We start from the raw sequence: 16,837 nt of genomic DNA, 5'->3' as shown, positions 1-16,837 counted from the left end.
GAAGAATGGTGAAGATGATGGGAGACTTTTAACAACAAAAAACAAGAAGAAAAAAAAAATCGGAATCTTCAGTACATGATGCAAACAGTCACACCTCCCACTTCTGATGATTCCCATCCCCCCCCTCTTTGTGTTCACAAACAAACACCTTCCATTAGTGGAATAAATTAACACCATAAAATGGAATTATTATTATTTGGGGGCTTTTTATCCTTTATTATAAAGTCAAAGTCAAAGTCAAAGTCAGTTTTTATTTGTCAATTTCTTCAGATGTACTTGCCATACAAAGGAATTGAAATCACGTTTCACACTGTCCCATGCGTAGACATAGACAACAATAAAGTGCAGATGCACAACATTTAGGTAACATACAGGATATAACAAGACAGGACCTACACATAACATATAATAAAGTGTTCCACAGTGCGCCCTGGAAAGTAGTGTACTAGTCTACTTGACGTAGTCCCAGGTTGTGGTGGTAACAGGGAAGCTGGGAGAGAGAGGAGTGGGAAAACACTCAGTTAATTCAGATGTGGGGCTTGGCAATCGCCTTGTGGCTTATTTGTATCTGCTCAACCCAGTGAGGTGTACTGGCACGCTGTTTTACCTGCTTTAATACATTTTAAATGACAAATATTCAAAAGTTTAAAACACATTTGAGGCTTTTGAAGTTACATTTATGATTATTAGGCATCAAATCGTTAACAATTTTAGTCCATATTGCCAGGCAGGAGCAGAGGAAGGTTTCAGAGAAGATTCATGGATGTAGTGAAAAAGGACATACAGAGGATTGATGTGAAAGGGAATGACAGGATGAGATGGGATGATGTAGAGGCACTGTGGTAATCCACTGAGGCGACCCTTAAAGGGAACAGTGGAAAGAAGAAGTTTTTCTTTTTTTTGCTAAATCAGTTTTAAAACATATATGAAATGAAATAAAAAAAATAAATAAATAAACAAACCTGTTTTGAAAGTTGCTGAATATCCTGCAGTTGGACATGAAGATAATGAATGACATACAGTGTCTCTGATGGTTTATTTGCCATATTATTTATGTGGATATGAACATATGCATTCAGTGCTTGGAAATTTCAATTCGAATCCTTGAACATTTCACTTTTTGCTATTCTTTTTTCAATATACATGATGTATGCTGTTTGAAGCCTACGTGATGGCTTTCTGAGACTTTATTCACACACACGGATATTCTCAGTGAAGAACTTCTTCATGTTGACAGAATTAAATCTGTCAATAAAAATTCTACCAACAGTGAAATTAAACTTATTTATTTCTGATTTTGGACGTTGTACGACTAATAACGATGCCTTTAAGTGATTCACGTAAATCTTAATCTCATATTTGGAAATTGAAACCAATTCTTCGCCATTCCAGCGAGAAATAATAATAAAACCATCGCTGTATCACTCGTAGCATAAAATAATTGTAATTAGATACTAAACAGATTTCCATCTTCTTATGTTACACCAGTCCACGTGTCCTTTCAATACAGCAATGACTGATCTTTTGTTTCCGCAGCGGTCACTGAATGCAGCAGTAGCCACCACAAGAGTTACGTCACTGGGTGTTGTTGACAAACCTGTTTGTACACTTCCGGGAAAGGAAGTGCTAGCCGTTTTTAGCTAGCCTCTCCGTGGTTTAGAGATGAAACTAACAGAACTTTGATTAGCATAAATAACACTCAAATTAGCAACAAGCTAATGACGACGCCGTTAAGACCGGCGCCTTTTAAAAACAACTGTCGTCGAGAAGCTAGCCCCCGTTAGCCTGCTAACGTCAGCTGGATAAATCACAGATCCGAAGTTATGATGGCGTCCAGTTACAGCGCCAAAGACGAGGACGGTCACATCACCGTGTCTGGACCCGGTGGCGGGACTCTGCGGAACAAGAAGCCCGAAAACACCGCCTTTAAGCAGCAGAGGCTCCCCGCGTGGCAGCCCATCCTCACCGCGGGCACTGTCCTCCCGGCCTTCTTCATCATCGGGCTCAATCTTCATCCCCATCGGCATCGGCCTGTACGTGACGTCCAACAACATCAAGGAGTTTGAGGTAAGCTGAGCTGATTTTTCTGTGTCACGAGTATTGTATTAATATTGTATTTGTCCACATAGTATAACTCCCATCAAATGGCACAAACACAATTTGATCATTATCTGGTAAAGCTCTTCCAAAACAGGGTTTAACATTTTATTGAGCTAAATGATTCTGTTAATACTGACATTTTCTCCAAAACGCTCATATTCATGATATAATTGTATTTTGAATATCTCTTCATTCACATATCATAAACAAATAAAGCTGTCAGTATCATGAAATATATTGAGCTAACTGAATTTATTATATTTATTTTCTTCGTGCTTACAGATCGATTACACCGGAGATGACGCGTCCAGTCCCTGCTACAACTGTGCAAAGAACTTCAGCTGGAACAAACACGAAGTCCTGCACCTGCACAATCCCTTTCCAGCTGGATCAGCCTTACGAGGTAAGATGCATCCAGGACTACAGCCCAGCGGCAGCCAGTTTGATTAAGCTAACCTTTACACATCTTTCTCTCGATCAAACAGAGCAATGTCTTCATGTATTACGGCCTCTCCAACTTTTACCAAAATCACAGACGTTACGTGAAGTCAAGAGATGACAGCCAGCTGAACGGAAACATCGATTCCCTCAAGGTAGGAGCTTCCTGTCCAATGGCAAGCAGGGAAAAAAGAGAAGGCGAACTCATATCAAGGCCAAAATGTTTTAGGTCACAGACCAAGAAAACAACAAGGGAAAATGGGTTTAAATGCAGTTAAAACTTAGATTTCAAAAACATATTTATTTTTGATGTATACGCTAATTTTCAGGCATGAGTCAAAGAAACGAAGAGCAACAGGTGAATAAATAAATAAACAAAACCAAAACCAAAACATAGTGGTGATCTCAACATTTGAAGACAAGTATTGAGAACCAAACCTGGAGCCCAGACTTGGGCCTCAGTGGTCCATTAGCACATTTAACGGGAGAGGATGACATAACGTTTGTCAGATGATAATATTAAACACGCTCCAGACAGCAGTACAAACACATTGTTCAAGCTGCCTGTGTGAGCACATCTATCAGTCAAAGCAGCTACGCCCCCAATTTTACAGGGGTGTCATCCTGTAGAACTTGTATGAAGTGTCCAGAAAGGCCAAAATGCATTTTTTTTTTTAAATCTTGACTGTAAACATGCTCATTTTGCTTTAAAACTGAACTTTTTAACATAGGAGTCTGTGGGGACTGTGTCACATTTGGAGCCAGCCTCAGTGAACATTAGAGGAAGTTCTACTTGGTTGTTGCTGGGTTATATCCTTGCTTACAGCTCTAAATGCTGCGCTACGTGCTGCCACTTCTCTCTCGTCACCTTCTCCTTTTCCGTCTTTCACAGAAGCCCAGCAAGGAGTGTGAACCATATGCTTCCATTGATAATAAGCCAATTGCTCCGTGCGGGGCCATCGCCAACAGCATGTTTAACGGTGAGACCATTTTTTTTCTTGCAGTTTAACAACAAAGAGAGGATGAAGAAAACATTAAAAAAATGACTATTAGTAAATTATTATGGTGGCCTCGTAGAGCAGCTATCACAGATCAGTTTGTGTGAAGGTGTCTTTGAAGGACTCACTTTTCTCTTATCAGCCATCTTTGCTTTCTTTGCAGACACTTTGAAGCTGTTTTACAATGACCCCAACGGCACAAGTGTCCCGATCCTGCTGACGTCCACAGGAATTGCCTGGTGGACGGACAAACATGTGAAGTTCAGGAACCCTGTAGGCACCAACGCAAACCTCACGGCTGTTTTTTCAAGGTATCGCCAGTCAGTGACGTCTGCTGCACTCTCTCTCTCTGAGGGAGAGGCTGTCTGCTTTTCTTATTACAGACAAGTCTTAAAAAAGGATTCGTTCTCCTGTGCACAGAGCTGCACTGTTTCCGCGTTATAAACACAGGAAATAAAACAGCTGAAATAAAGCATAAACCTAAAAGTGGCTCAATAAATAAATGAATATGCAGTAATATGCACCATAACAAGATTAGAAGTAAATATAGATGACTCGCGGAAATAAATTCTGCATTTATTTACCTTTATTTTTTAAATTTTTGCTTTTTTTTATTAAGTAACATTTTATTTATTTTTTAAATTGTATTAATTAGTTTTTAATATTTGTATTTTTATAATTTAACAACACTTTATATTTTATTGTGTGGTTAGATTAGATAGATTTTTATTATTTAATATATTTGATTGATTGTTTAATAGTAATCCTCTATTACTAATATTACTAGTAAATACTGGTAATACTGCAATATCAGAAACTCTGACCATTTTTAAGATAATCATCCAACGTCTATTCTTTTTTTTTTTTTTTCTTTTACTTCCACTTCAGGAACAGTGAAGCCGGTGAACTGGCACCGGGCCCGTGTACGAGCTGGACATGGATCCGGAGAACAACGGCTTCATCAATGAGGACTTCATCGTGTGGATGAGAACTGCCGCCCTGCCCACCTTCCGCAAACTCTACCGCATCATCCAAAAGAAGAACAATATGGCCCCCACGCTGCCCCGAGGAAACTACACCTTAGTGGTGGACTACAGTATCCTTAACGTGAAAGCTGTGACACCAAAACTGCATGAAAAAAACAAAAACAGAAACAGATTCTTATAAAATTTAAATGAAGGTTTAAAAGAAAAATAAGTGGTTGTCGTACCTTTAACCAGGTAAAACCAGATTACCCTGTTCGCAGCTTTGAGGGCAGGAAGCGGATGATCCTGAGCACCATCTCCTGGATGGGAGGCAAGAACCCGTTCCTGGGCATCGCCTACATCACCGTGGGCTCCGTCTGTTTCTTCCTGGGCGTCGTGCTGCTGGTCATCCACCACAAATACGGCAACCGCAACAACAGCGCTAATATCTCAAACTGAGGTGCCGGCTGCGCTCCAGCTCGCCTCCACCGCCATAAATGTGATGCGATGGTTAATCTGAGGAAACGGGTGACGATGGTAGATTGATCTTCAGCTGTAGTGCAGAGTTCATGTTCTAAAGTCACACTAAAATGCTAATCTTAAAGAAATCAGTTGGAAATGTGCTCATTCCTCTCCTAACTATACAAGTATAACAAAAACGATTGTGTCAGAGATTCAAGTCAGCACGGAGAATAATTTAAAGCCCAGCCAGGCTCTTCAAATATTTAAAAAAAGAATCTTCACAGGGATGAGTCTGGAAAGTTTTTTACGTCACTTTAGGATCTCTGATGGTGAAGTGGAAGTGAGCGGGAGTATAAGTGTGTGAGCTGCATGCTGCTGAGATGTTGTTGTCACCGCGCTGCTCGGGTGTATGATGGTGTGTTAGGCCCACCGAAGGCAGAAAATGTGGCTAAAGTTGTAAATTTACCAGAAAAAGTGGCAAAATTAATAGTAAAAACATATGAGAAAACTGTCAAAATGTGCAAATGTGACAGAATTAATATAAGGAAAAAACTAAAAAAATTAACGGGCAAATTTTGAGAAAGAATAGCAAATTAACATGAAAAAACTCGTGTTTACAAGAAAAAAATCTAACAATTGGATAGTTTTGAGAAAATAACATCAGATTTATGAGGGAAAAAAGTTCAAATGTGAGAAACATAAATAGCCAAATTTATGAGAGAAAACATGGAAATGAACATAAACATTTACAGGGAGAAAAAAAAAGCGAATGTGAGGGAAAAATTATGATTTTAAGAGACAAACTCGTAAATTAATGTGAACAAAAGCCCTCGTATTAGACCGTATTAAAGTTATTAATGAATCTGGATTAAAGTTATTACTGAATCTATATTCTGGTTTAGTGATTATTATTTTTTCTGCTAATTTTTTAACTTTAGTCTTAACTTGACTCCCTCTCACGGTCTCTTTCTGCCCCTCGTTGGTTCTGGTACGGCGTTGAACGGGTGGCTTGTCTTTGTGCCTCCTTTTTGTCGTTGTCCTAAATCTTTAACTGCGCTTTAACTGTGTTGTAGCAATTTCAAGGGAACACACAGAGTACTGCAGCTAAAAAAAAAAAAGAGTGTTTATTTTTTGTATTTACATGAACAGTTTTATGAGATGTTTGCTTGCTAGAGTAAAGCCAGTATTTGCACGTGAGACCTCAGGGTTGCAGAGTCTGAAACAGGTTTAAATTTGAGTGAGTATCCAGAGAAATGTGCACTGACGCGTAGTTTCATCCACTGTGGTTTACATGCAGTAACAACAGCGCAGCATGACTCAGCACTACATGTGATTAAATGTTTTCTGTGCTACGAGTGAATTTATGTCGTTTTTACAGCCATTTTTAAGCTACGAGGAGCTGCAGCTGCTTCCACCTGCTCGTTAAATAGATGCTGCATGTTCAAATGTGCCGAGATATATTATGCTTTTTATTTTTAACATAGAAATGAATTTATTACCTGTGTCTGGTTGGATTTGACTTTTGTGTTTTTGATACTTCACCTGTGTTTTGTTGTTTTTGCTTTAAAAGAATAAATTTGTGATTTAAAAAAAAAAAGACGAGTCGTTTTTAATTCATCAGCTGGAAATGATAAGTGTGGAAATATTTTTATTTTTCTCATAAGTTTTATGTCATAAAACACTTTTTCTGTTTATTCTCCAATCCAAAGGGAGGGAGTGTGTAATCAGTTTCTTAGCACTCTAGCATCCACAGTTTTCAAGATCTCAATTTCAGATTTTGTGTGATTGTAAACACCGATAATGGCTCAAGCTGTTTCCAGTTTGGTGAAAGTCTGGTCTAGGTCAAACTAAATTAAAAAAATAAGTAAAAACCTTTTATTATTACCATATTACCAACAAATTTTTAATGGATCATCTTCAAACTGACTTCAGCTTGTTCAGCAGCAGCGGAGTCTTTAAACATTGGAAGGCAGTGAGGGCCTGAATGCTCTGGTACCTCTTGACAGAAGTGTGTGTGTGAGGGCTGGGTGGGGTCCTCCACAATGCTGGTGGCTTTGGCAGATGCAGCGGGTGCGATAGGTGTCTGTGATGGAGGGAAGAGAGGCTCCGATGATCTTCTCAACTGTTCTCATTATCCTTTGTAGGGTATTGCAATCTGTACCAGACAGTAATGTAGTTGCTCAGGATGCTCTCTTTAGTCCTACTGTAGAAGGTGGTGAGACTGGATGGTGGGAGATGGGCTTTGCTCAGCTTCTGCAGGGACTAGAGACGCTGTTGGGCTTTCTTAGTTATGGAGCTGGGGTTGAGGGACCAGAAGAGTTTCTCCACCAAGTGAACAAGAAGGAATTTGGTGGTCTTGACAACCTCACGTGGGGACCTTGTACTGTGTGTGTATTTAATTTCTTTTTAAAGTTTTAGTTTTCTGTTTTTATTTCTTATGTTTAGCACATTGTGTTTATGTGTAATGAAACAAGTTACATAAAAAATGCCATTTACACTTTAACAAGCAAATATGAAGTTTCATATATGACATAATTTATTATTAATGGATTGGATATATGTATTTATTAATATATTATATAATATATATCATATATTTATTAATATATGAACCAATTCATTTTAAATTCTATAATTTCGTTTGATTAAATCTGCTCTCATGCTTGACTGTGGGTACCTGACGCTCATGTAGGGGGCAGCAGCGCGCAGCACGAGCACAGTTAATAATAGCGAAGAAGAATTCAGTGGAAACGGAAGCAAAGGTTTCCTGTGCCCTTGTGACAGACAGCGGACTGTAGACGGACGATGAGCATGTACAGACAATTTTATGTAAGTTTATTTTCTATTTAGAAGTTTGTCTTGGGTGTTGTTTTTTAACTAGTGAGCTGGATAAATGCGATGGATGAGCCACCGGGGTAGAAACAGTCGGCTATATTTAGCTTAGAATGGTTAGCAGGGGTCAACACCGGGAAGAGTTAGCATTAGCTTTGCAGAGGAGTTGTATTTAGCGGTGTTGTCTGGCCTCTCGGTGTTTGTTTTCGGTGTATTCAAGACTGGGTGGTTATATTTTCATTAAATGAGTGTTTCTCCGTGTCCTTCGTGTGTGGGATGACTTTGCTGGTGTGCTGCTGTTTTCCAGGCGCTTCAGCAGGTGGCGCGGCGGAGCATCTCCAGCTCCGTCCGGCGGCAGGTTGAGAACAAAGTGCCCCAGAAACAGAAGGTGTTCCAGGTAAAGGTCACACAGACAGACCGCTGCATTTCCAACTGCTCCATAAAACCCTGTGTCATAATCGAAGGCCTCCTTTGTGTCTCTGTTGTCGGCCTTAAATTCAGAATCCGACCGTTTCCCACTTCCTGTATACCAATAATATTAATTATTATTTGAATTAAGGCTCTGTCCTGTGATTCAAACCTCATATCTTGGTATTGGGAGCCATCTGGGAAATTTTAAAGCATACAGGAGCATTGAAAACATCCTAATATGTCAAAAAATTAATTCCTGCGTGTGTGTGTGTCTGTCTCTATGTAAAAAGCTGATATATGAATAAATGATGATGGAAGTGTTAATGTGTTCAATCTGTGTGATTAGTTCAAGGGATCCAGATTGAATAATATAAGTTGGAGTTCCTTTAAGTTATTAATGTAATTTTTTGGGGGGGCTATGCAAGGGCACTCCGGTGTGACATCTGCTCATATATGTAGATATTTATCACAGTTAAGCCTATTTTCTGTTAATTAAATCAATTATATGTAATTAATCAAAAGTAACCTTTGATTCCTAATGAACATTTTAAGAAATGAATGTGTTAAGAAGCATTTTCTCGATCCACCTTCAGTGAGTGGTGGCCTTTGAGCTGAAATCAAAATGCACATATCTTTATGTTGTGTTTATGGCCTTTAGACAGTGATTGCTGACCTTCATGGAGTCACCTTGGTGACAACACATCTGCTCTGTTCATTTTTTTAAATTTAGCAAATAAAGGAAAGAGTCAGAGGACACCAAAGCCCCTCAACATTCACCCGCCTAACTTGTGTCATTGACTTAAAACAACAAAAACCCAAAGCTCTGTTATCTCCCTTCAGTAGGTGTTTATTTTAAAGGAAATATATTCTCATGGACTCTTGTTTTGGTGTGTACTCAGTTATCTGAACGTCAACCTTCAGGCGCTCCTAACGTGATCTGGGATCAATCATTTTTAAAGCTTGGGGAAGCTAAGGTCCCCTCAGAGCTGCAGTCAATAATCTGGATCTTTTATTTTTGTTTTAACTTTGCATTCAGACCATGAAAACATGATTTGGACAGTATAACTGTTTCGTTTTAACCAATTTTGTATATTCTGTATATCAGATTTGCTTTAGAGCCAGAAGTACAGTGAAGAATAAATAAATAAAACAAAAACCTTTAATATCTAAGTTTTCAGTCATGGTCTGAATTTAAGTTTTAAATGGGCTCTTAAAAAATAGCAATGACATGATCCAGTGTTAAATGCAAGCTTGAATGGTGACCTCTGCTGGCCAAAAACTGGCGCTGCAATTGTATCAAGTTGAGACCTCTTTAGATGAGATTCTATAGCTTTTTTTCTTTAAAAAATGAGCTAAACATACCACTTTAAAAACCTGTGACACCTCTCAGTGCTTACAAATCCTTAAGATGTTCTTAAAAGGTCTTAAGGTCTTTGGCTTAAATTAAAAAGTATTTAATATGAAGGCAATGCCTTTAATTACTTGTGGTTTGCTAATTTTTATTAGATTTGTTTTATATAAATATCATAAATATAAATGCCATAAATAAGGACTAAGTTTAACTTTAAACATTTTCGTAGAGTAAATTCTGCATGCCCAGTCAGCCTGCAGCAATGTTTTAAAGAAATGACAGAATTAAACTAAACAAGCAGTTTTACTATAAACTAAAAGTTTTCCTTTCAGCTTATTTATTCTGTAGCTATAAAATGGGACAGTGGAGGAAACCCTGAAGAAGTAGATGAGAAGAACGGGGAAAAATGCAGTTACTGGAAATGTTTATGTCAGAACTGTTTTTAGTTGGTTGGTTTTGCGTTCACTTTTTAAACTCAGCAAATACTTCAGTTTGAGCTTTAGAAATCCTCAGTGAATACAATGTTAATTTAATATTCGTGTAATTGCAAAAAACCTAGACGATTCTTGAAATTTTCTTACATTTTTATTTTTATTTTTAAATTGCAGAGATCAGATATTAAAACAGTATTTGTAGTCTCTGAGCAGTGTGGAGACGAGCGTCCGTCCGAGTTTCTTGGTTTTCTTTGTGTTTAATTTTGAAAGAGTTAGATTTTGGTGTCCAGTCTGTCTACATAAAGATGGATTATTATTTACCTGTTCCTGTCTTCTGTGGTGAATGGTGCATTTTTTTTTCTTTAGCAGCGGTTCTTCTAATGAGGACACCTCAGTCAGTTTAGCTCCACAGATAAGTCTCCGAACTGAGTGGAGTACTAATTCTGCATGTTTAACCTGCAGGAAATCAGCCGCTAATTGCAGCACTAGCTGGGCTTCAGTAGTTTTTTTTTTTTAGTTTTCAGGAAAAGGACGAGCTGGTGCTGAAGCAGATCATTGGTGTGAAAATGAAGAACACGTAGATGATTTGAACAGCTTCCAGTGTGTGCTGCAGACTAAACAAACTAGTTTTCCAGCTGGTTTGTTCTCATGCACTGCTGTTGGCTGCTCCAGTCTGCTACTTACAATGTGTTGTATGATTAAACAGCTGCAAACAGAATTGCATACTTTAATACAAGAGGACAAAATTAGACCTGAACTTTCAAAAGGTCCGTTTTCAATCTGTAAATCAGACCAGTGATAAAAATTAATATCTTAAAACGTCCTCCTGTGTCTTAAGAATATATTTTTATCGCAGCACTTTTCAGACAGTTGATATATTTAATATTTTTTAACATATCTTAAAGATTTACTGTGAAGAAAGTGGATCTATTTTTAAATGTTAACTTTGATCTGAGTACCAGATTCTTTTATTTATTTATTTTATTTTATTTTATTTTTTTTATGGATTGGTGGATTTATTTATTGACACGAGGTTAAAAAAGCGAGGGCTTTATTCCACCTTTTTTCTTGATAAATTCATATTTTCTTGGAAAAAGTATTCTTCTGTTATTTTTGGTTATTTTACAACAAAAATTGTTTTTTTCTAAAACATTTTTACACGAAATGCAGATTTCTAACTTACCCAGTTACATCACTTTGGTATGGTGATTTAGAAGTGGGGAAAAAGATCAGTGAAATCCCCAAAATGTGTAAAACAAAAGTCTTTGTGCCATGTCGGAATAGAAGTAGATATCACTTTTATAGAATAAAACACCCTTATTGTGAAAAATTATTATTATTATTTATTTATATATAGAGATTGATAGAGATGTTGAAAAGTTGTTCTTTTGTTTTTGATGTTCACTTTATAACAATCACAATGAATCACCATTTTAGTAGGAACTTCATCAGCAGGCTTTCATGCAAACTGCTGCTGCTCTTCACTACATTTAATCTTTGTCGGTGTCTGGAGGAGTTCTGGTTAAAGCAGGGCTTACAAACCTGATGGTTCCCCTCCATCTTCTGTTGCAGGAGGATAACGGTATGCCCGTTCATTTAAAGGGAGGCAGTGCCGACGCCCTGCTCTACAGGACAACGATGGCACTCACCGTCCTGGGTAAGGACACCTGTCTTTGTAACTGCTTTAAACTCTGAGCTACTTTATGAACCTCATGAGCTGCTGTAGTTTTTGTTTAAATTGAAAAATCCAGCCTGATAATTTAAACTCAGGTGGTACACAAGTTTTGTACTATGGTAGTTGATATTTGATACTTTTCAGATAAACAAATAGAAACAATCTTGCTGGGATTAAGTAATGCTAACTCCTACTGCTATTAACAAATGGTGTTCTTTCCACAGACCACATAACATGAAGTAGTACATATGAGGATACAGATCCACTGGAAAATAATGGGACACTGTATCCTTAGTGAAGCACTTTGAAATCCATTTTAATCTTTGTCTTTTTGCTCTTCCTTCCAGGTGTTGGATATGTGCTGTTTGAGCTGGTGAAGGCATCCTTCCCTCAGAAGAAATAACTTCTCTGCTTCAGCTGTTTACTTCCACTTTCCAAAAACCGGCCAGCTGTTCTATATTGTGTAAGAAGATGAAAATACTCCGTCTGTGCCGGACCACGTTTCATGTCGTGGTGCGATTCTATTTTGGTGTTCATTGGATCACTATTTATTTCTCGTAGTCTTTGGTGACCTGAGGATCAATAAAGAAATGCCTCTCATGACCAAGAACCTGCTCGTGCCTCTTCCTTTTAGTTTTCTGATGGTGGTAAACTATGAAAAGCTGCTGAAGTAATGGAATTAAACTTTAAACTATTAGTAAAGCAACATGAGGCTCTGCAAACGTAAACCTTTTTCCTCCAGTGTGAGGATTTCCCATCGTTAGTCTCAGTTTTATAGAGTTTTAAACTTAATACCTGCACAAGTAATTAAATCTCACTGTGTCACAATTTTGGCTTCTCACAGTTAATAAACATTATATAAAGCCTTCAGCCTCTAGCCTTTGTTTGCTATTTTGTAAAGCGTGCACTAAAGAGTACATAAGACAGTAAATTTATAATGTGTACGACAAGTAATCCATGCTTGGCACATTGTCTTAACATATCTCACTTTTATTAAATAGAATTTTGTGTTTTTCATATGTAGGAAAAAAAATTCTAAATATTCTAAAACCATTCTTGGTCACCGCTAACAATTCTCCATAAATCCTGCCAATAAACAAGCAATGGTTGCTGGCAGAGGTAGTGAATGTGTGCTCCTGTACTATCTTTATGAGGGATACATTTTAGTGTTAAGTTTTTCCGGCTCTGTTAAAGAGCAACATTTAAAAACATTTAAATTTCACAGAGAGTGAAAATAATGTTTCTGCAGTATGTTAAAGATGCCTTAAAGTAGCTCTGGACCTGTCAAAAAAACTGAATCAAAGCCTGCTGTGTGAGAGCTGCAGGTTAGTTAGCGAGGAAGTCTGTCCCTGTGTGTGATTCCTGTAAGTACAGGAACTTCTGCCATGTTCAGCGTGTCATCTGAGTCTGATGGGAATCCCAACACAAATCTTTTTCATAGGAAAAAAGTCTAAGTGTAAACAGCTCTTTGACACACCATAGAAATGGGTACTTTTTCATGACTAAATACACGTTTGGTCAGCATACTCACAAATGACTCATATACAGCCTGTTCTCCAAGAGCCTTTGCAAGACTAACCTCACCTGTTGACTGATTCCCTCCAACTTATGGGAAATATTAAGAATGTAATTGATGAAAAAGATGAAATCGTTAAGAAAATCATCCACTTGGCTTATGTGGACTGGGTGATAGACCTTATGGAGATCCAGTTTGGAAAAATGTTGTAGTTTCAAAATTTGGAACTGACTAGTTGTGTTAGATATATTTCCACAGTAATCTATAAAATGCCGTAGTGTATTATTCATTTTTGCCACAAGGAAAAAAGCAGCACCAAGAGGAAAGGAAGACGGATGTATAATACCTGTAACCAGAAAATCCAAGCTAGATTTCTTCATAGCCTCTTGTTCCAGTAAGGATGTTTGCACAAACGGCTGAAGGGAAGGGGTACACCACATAAAAACAATCAGTAGCAGTCATACAGTCAGTGAGGTGAAAGATTTTATTCTTTTCTGAACACCTCTGCCAGATCTTGATGTAAACCTACTCAATGTTATGGCTTTCATCCATGAATGTCCAAGAGTCAGAGCAGCACAAGGAACCTCAAACCCAAAGAATTCATGATTACCAGACAGGGACAAGTGAATGGGAATAGTTTGGTGGGTAACCAGGGCTGAAGCTTTCCCATAAACTGCAGTTACTTTGTAGGAGTTCAACGAGTAACATGGTGGAAATACTAATGTATGTCTTATTTGAAGAGTTTCAGTCAGGTTTCAGAGTCCATCACAGCACAGAAACAGCTTTAGTGAAGGTTACAAATGATCTTCTTATGGCCTCTAACAGTGCACTCATCTCTGCGCTTGTCCTGCTAGACCTCAGTGCAGCGTTCGATACTGTCAACCATAATATCCTGAGCAATTAGAGCATGCTGTAGGTATTACAGGTACTGCGCTGCAGTGGTTTAAATTATATATGTAATAGACTCCAATTTCTTCATGTAAATGGAGAGTCCTCTTCACACACTGAGGTTAATTAACTGAAGGTTAATGATGGAGTTCCACAGGGTTCAGTGCTAGGACCTTAGTATCATCAGAAGGCATAGCAAACATTTTCACTGCTATGCAGATGAGACCCAACTCTATCTGTCTATGAAGCCAGATAACACACACCAATTAGTTAAACTGCATGAATGTCTTAAAGACATAAAGACCTGGATGACCTCTATTTTTCTGCTTCTAAGTTCAGATAAAACTGAGGTTACTGTACTTGGCCCTGAAAATCTTAGAAATATGGTATCTAACCAGATACTTACAATGGATAACATTACCTTGGTCTCCAGTAACACTGCGAGGAACCTTGGAGTCATTTTTGACCAGGATATGTCCTCCAATGCAGATATTAAACAAATATGTAAGACTGCTTTCTTCCATTTGTATAATATCTCCCATATTAGAAATATCCTGTCTCAGAGTGGTGCTGAAAAACTAGTTCATTCATTTATTACTTATAGGCTGGACTACTGTAATTCATTATTATCAGAATGTCCTAAAAACGCCCTGAAAAGTCTTCAGTTGATCTAAAATGCTGCAGCAAGAGTACTGACAGGGACTAGAAAGAGAGAGCAGATTTCTCCTTTATTGGCTTCCCTTCATTGGCTTCCTGTTAAATCCAGAATTGAATTCAAAATCCTGCTCCTCACATACAAGGTCTTAAATAATCAGGCCCCATCTTATCTTAATGACCTTGTAGTACCATATCACCCCATTAGAGCACTTCGCTCCCACACTGTAGGTTTACCTGTGTTTCCTAAGAAACACACTTGTGTTTCCTAAGAAACACAAGAGCCTTAGATCATATTAGGGCTTTAAAGTTTTTTATTTAATTTCAATCTTTGGCTCTCTTCCACAGCATGAGTTTTCCTGTTTTCCTCCCCTTATTGTGACAGAGGTTTCTTCCTGTTAAAAAGGAGGGCAGTGTCCAGGATTCATTAGATCACTTTTCACTCATCCAGATATTAAAATGAAAAGTAGCTGCACAACAGTTTAAACCCAACCTTTTTAATAAGTGGTGAAACTCGTATTTATTCTGCCCTGAAGGGAAACTGACATTAAAAATTATCCTCTGCGTTTTTGATTTTTTAAAATAATTTTTTCCCCAGTCCTGAACTCCACCACACCTCTGCCCACTTCTCAACCACTCGGCACTGTCCAGTAAGGCGCGGTTAGAACTTTGGAGACTGCACGGAAACACGTTAGCGTTGGCTGAAAGCTCATCTCTGTAGACAAACATCTACAAAAACGGACAATGTCGTAAGAGCTCGCGGTGGGGCAGGCAGAGCTGGGAGCAGCCCCCCCTCCGACCTTCTCGTTAGCAGATTGTGTGGAGACTCTTCATACCTGGAAGAAGGCTGCAGTCTGGGACCGACCACCTCACTCCCACTTTTCTCTGGCCGGAGTCTACAGCGAAGACTTTTTAAATTTTACACTTGTTTAAGAAAAAGACATTTGTGTCCATCTCCTCTGAAGGTCAGCGCCGCATTTCTGTTTGGGTGCAATGTAAGGGGGATTGATTTACAAGCCTTAATTTATCACCCGTTTAAAATCTGCGTGCTTTTTAAATTCTGCAATATTACTTTTTGTTGTTTTCGTTGTTGTTGTTTTTCATTCTGATTATATCTCCGCACTGATGTGCGTAATTGCGCACAGTGCCATGGCTTGATCCTCCATTACGCAAGACAGTGGGAAGACTGTGTCCTCATAGGAGTGAATATTGACAATACACAGTACAATACAATTTCATTTATATAGCACGTTTACACTGAACAGTAAGTCATTAAAACAAGGTAAAAGAGAGAAAACAGAGAAAACAAACAAAAAGCATTAGTAAGTAGAGATAGGGAGAAATCATGATTATCCAGAGAAATGAGTAGCGATACAGCAGTTAATGAGCGTTGAGAATTAGCGAGTCGGAAAAGCCAGGTTGAATAGGTAAGTTTTCAAGCGTGCTTTAAAGGATTGAATGGAGTCAGAGGCACGAATGGTAGCATGAAGACTATTCCAGAGGTTTGGTGCTACAGAGCCAAAAGCACGATCACCCCTGGTCTTCAGACGGTGCCTGGGCTGGGCCAGAAGTAACTGACCAGAAGATCGTAATAACGGCTGGGAGTATAGAGCATATTTCTCATCATGCAGAAATATTAAATGCATGTCTTTACTCTGAGAGGAAATAATATGACCCACAGAAAGGAGAGAAAAAGAATATAATGTAGAGACAGAAGAAAGATTCTTTTCTTAAATATTTTGTAGATTTTGTTGAATTTTAGTCTTTTATATACAATAAAGCTTATCATGTGATCTTATTGCTGCTCGTGGAATAATCATGTGACATATTTCTCTCTTCAAAGCTGTGTTTTCTGGTTGTTTTAAGCATCATGTAGATTTAAATGAAGATGAAGGTGCATTAATGAGCTCTGAGGTTCATGTTCAGGGAGTAATAATAGTCTCATGAAGTCCCGAGGACGCCTAACTGCCTTCTTGGTTTCTCTCGCAGCTTTCTTCATACTGCTGAGACCAGCAGAGCTGAAGATGAAGAGCAGGCTCTCTCTGGCAGTGGTTGCTGCCCTCATGGCACTGCTGCTGTCCTCCTCTCAGGCCCAGGAGATAGGTAAGACCAC

The 16,837-nt window shown here is 38.4% G+C and overlaps 1 protein-coding gene and 1 pseudogene across 1 annotated transcript; both read left to right on the top strand.

Moving 5' to 3' along the window:
• The first annotated feature begins 1,781 nt into the window (after positions 1-1,781).
• LOC134623488 (cell cycle control protein 50A-like) lies at positions 1,782-5,529 on the top strand (annotated as a pseudogene).
• Positions 5,530-7,671: 2,142 nt separating this feature from the next.
• Positions 7,672-12,276, top strand: LOC134623487 (cytochrome c oxidase subunit 7A2, mitochondrial-like). Its single transcript, XM_063468601.1, has 4 exons — positions 7,672-7,792; positions 8,103-8,192; positions 11,564-11,648; positions 12,014-12,276. The coding sequence occupies exons 1-4, from the start codon at positions 7,769-7,771 to the stop codon at positions 12,067-12,069; spliced, it is 255 nt and encodes an 84-aa protein (XP_063324671.1). The 5' UTR covers positions 7,672-7,768; the 3' UTR covers positions 12,070-12,276.
• The last annotated feature ends 4,561 nt before the right edge of the window (positions 12,277-16,837 follow it).

This window comes from Pelmatolapia mariae, unplaced genomic scaffold (genome assembly GCF_036321145.2).
Source record: "Pelmatolapia mariae isolate MD_Pm_ZW unplaced genomic scaffold, Pm_UMD_F_2 NODE_ptg000680l+_length_31507_cov_1, whole genome shotgun sequence".
NCBI classification, from domain to species: domain Eukaryota; kingdom Metazoa; phylum Chordata; class Actinopteri; order Cichliformes; family Cichlidae; genus Pelmatolapia; species Pelmatolapia mariae.
The sequence above is the reverse complement of the archived record's forward strand: the minus strand, read 5'-3'. Positions and strand labels throughout refer to the sequence as shown.